The sequence below is a fragment of the Zeus faber genome, assembly GCF_960531495.2.
Source record: "Zeus faber genome assembly, chromosome: 4".
NCBI classification, from domain to species: Eukaryota; Metazoa; Chordata; class Actinopteri; order Zeiformes; family Zeidae; genus Zeus; species Zeus faber.
This window is the reverse complement of record NC_137191.1, coordinates 6178668-6180698: the sequence shown is the minus strand read 5'-3', so window position 1 is coordinate 6180698 and position 2031 is coordinate 6178668. Positions and strand designations below refer to the sequence as shown.

Genomic DNA, 2031 nt, shown 5'->3' with positions numbered 1-2031 from the left:
CACACACACACACACACACACACACACACACACACACACACACACACACACACACACACACACACACACACACACACACACAGTACTCACACTGCTGTTCTGCCCGGACCAGTGCACCATGGCCTGGTTGTGGGATGAATCTCCGGTCAGGGCGAAGGTGGAGCTGGTCAGACGGAGCTCCTCCTGCCGGGACACGGCGCTCCTCCGCTCCGTTGAGCGCAGTGCTCTGCGCGCCGCGCCCGGAGCCTCCCGGTGGTCCCGGAGCCCCGGACCGGGTGGATCCTGGAGCGGGGTCGGACCCGGGGCTCCGACATGCCCGTCTCTGTTATCCACGCTCGGAATGCTCCCCCTTGTTTCCTTTCCGTCCTGGGTGACGGAGGTGAGGTCTGGTTGGGACCCGCTGCTTTGCACATGGGGAACTTCGGGAAGTTCCTCGGGAGACCGGGGGCTGTGGAGGTCCCGGGTCCCCCTCGGACGGACGGACCCCTGGGTGGATTCCTCCCCTTCCCTCTGGATGCACACCGCGGACCCAGCTCCGCATCCCGGCTGCGGGGCTCCGGCTCCGGCAGAACTCAACCTCTTTCCGTCGCCGCGTCTAAAAACTTCCCCCCCGGACCCGGTGGTTGATGCAAAGTCACCCTGGTGTGGGTCCATCCTCGGGTCCGCTTTACGCACTAGTTGCTGCGGGCGCCACTTACTCCCGGGCTGGCAGGATCTGCAGGTTATCTCTGCTTTAGCGGCGGAGAAAAGGGAGAACGAGACGAGAAGCGCAAAGCAGAGCGCACTGTGCCGCTCGGCGCGCAACGAGGAGAGCCTTCGCTCCATGGCAGGGGAGGAGGCTTCTGGTCCCGGTCCCGGTCCTGGTCCTGGTCCTAGTCCTGGTCCTCTCTGGGCCCGGTCCTTTCTGGTCCTGGTGCTCTCTGCGTGCGGCTCTGCAGCTTCCAAATGCGCGTCCTGCAGAAGAGCCGTGATGCGCAAAGTGCTGCCGGAGAGCGGAGACCAAACTGAGGCTCTGCTCCGAGGGGAGGAGCCGCCGACTGCATCACCACTAGTTTTCGGCATTTTTTATTTTGACTAATGCCATGATTTCTTCTGCGTTTTTTCGTTCATCTGTTTTTGGATCGCATTTTTATTTTATTACTGGTAGCTTTTATCATATTCTTTTGTATAGATTATTTTTTAATTATTATTATTATTATAATTATTATTATTATTATTATTAGTAGTAGTAGTAGTAGTAGTAGTAGTAGAAGTAGTAGTAGTAGTAGTAGTAGTAGTAGTAGTAGTAGTAGTAGTAGTAGTAGTAATAGAAGTAGTAGTAATAGTATTTGATTGACTTCTATTAAAGGCAGGTTATTTGTACACAAGGTCCTTTGAAAGTGGTTTACTTAAGGCTTAAAATCCATTATATAGAAACAAAAAAAGAATAAGAGCACGGACATAAAGGCTAAAACAGATGAAAAATACACAATAAAAGCACAAGGACAAAGCACTTTGAGTTGAAAAGTGCTATACAAATAATAATAATTATTATTATTATTGGAAATTGATTTTCAAATATGTTTGGAAGAGTGGCCTGTTTTATCATCCGTGCTGGGCAGTAAATTGTTAAAGGGACTATAAAGGGAATTGCATCATTGTGTGGATGCGGACCATTACCCAAGGGGTCTTCTTCTGCTGAATGAAAAAAAAAAAGAAATATTCCCAATTAGGTTTAGTGTCAGCGATGGAAAACGTGCATCACTTATTAAACAGAGAAATTTGAAATTAAATACCGCACTCGTGTACATATTAATTTCCCACATATCATTTGGGTAAGTGCCTCAGCCTACAGCAGAGGTGGAACAAGCACTCAGAGCTTCCACTGAAGTAAAAGAACAAAGACTCCGAAACAAAGTGACTCTGGTAAGAGGGAAAGTGCACACTTGAGAAACTTGAAGACACTTGAGAAAAAATATATAACTGCTCTTCAATGTACTTAAAGTATTAAGAGAAGAACTATATCCAGTGCCCTGAAATTTTTTATATATA

The 2031-nt window shown here is 48.6% G+C and overlaps 1 protein-coding gene across 1 annotated transcript in view; it reads right to left on the bottom strand.

Annotated features, from left to right (window-relative positions):
- LOC307229030 (VPS10 domain-containing receptor SorCS1-like) overlaps positions 1-1062 on the bottom strand; it is a gene marked incomplete at its 5' end in the record, with an annotated part of 172283 nt that extends 171221 nt beyond the window's left edge. The window contains one exon of the mRNA XM_079998903.1: positions 91-1062. Within this exon, the coding sequence (XP_079855029.1) occupies positions 91-1062 (972 nt within the window). The remainder of the gene's footprint in view (positions 1-90) is intronic.
- Between the last annotated feature and the right edge of the window lie 969 nt (positions 1063-2031).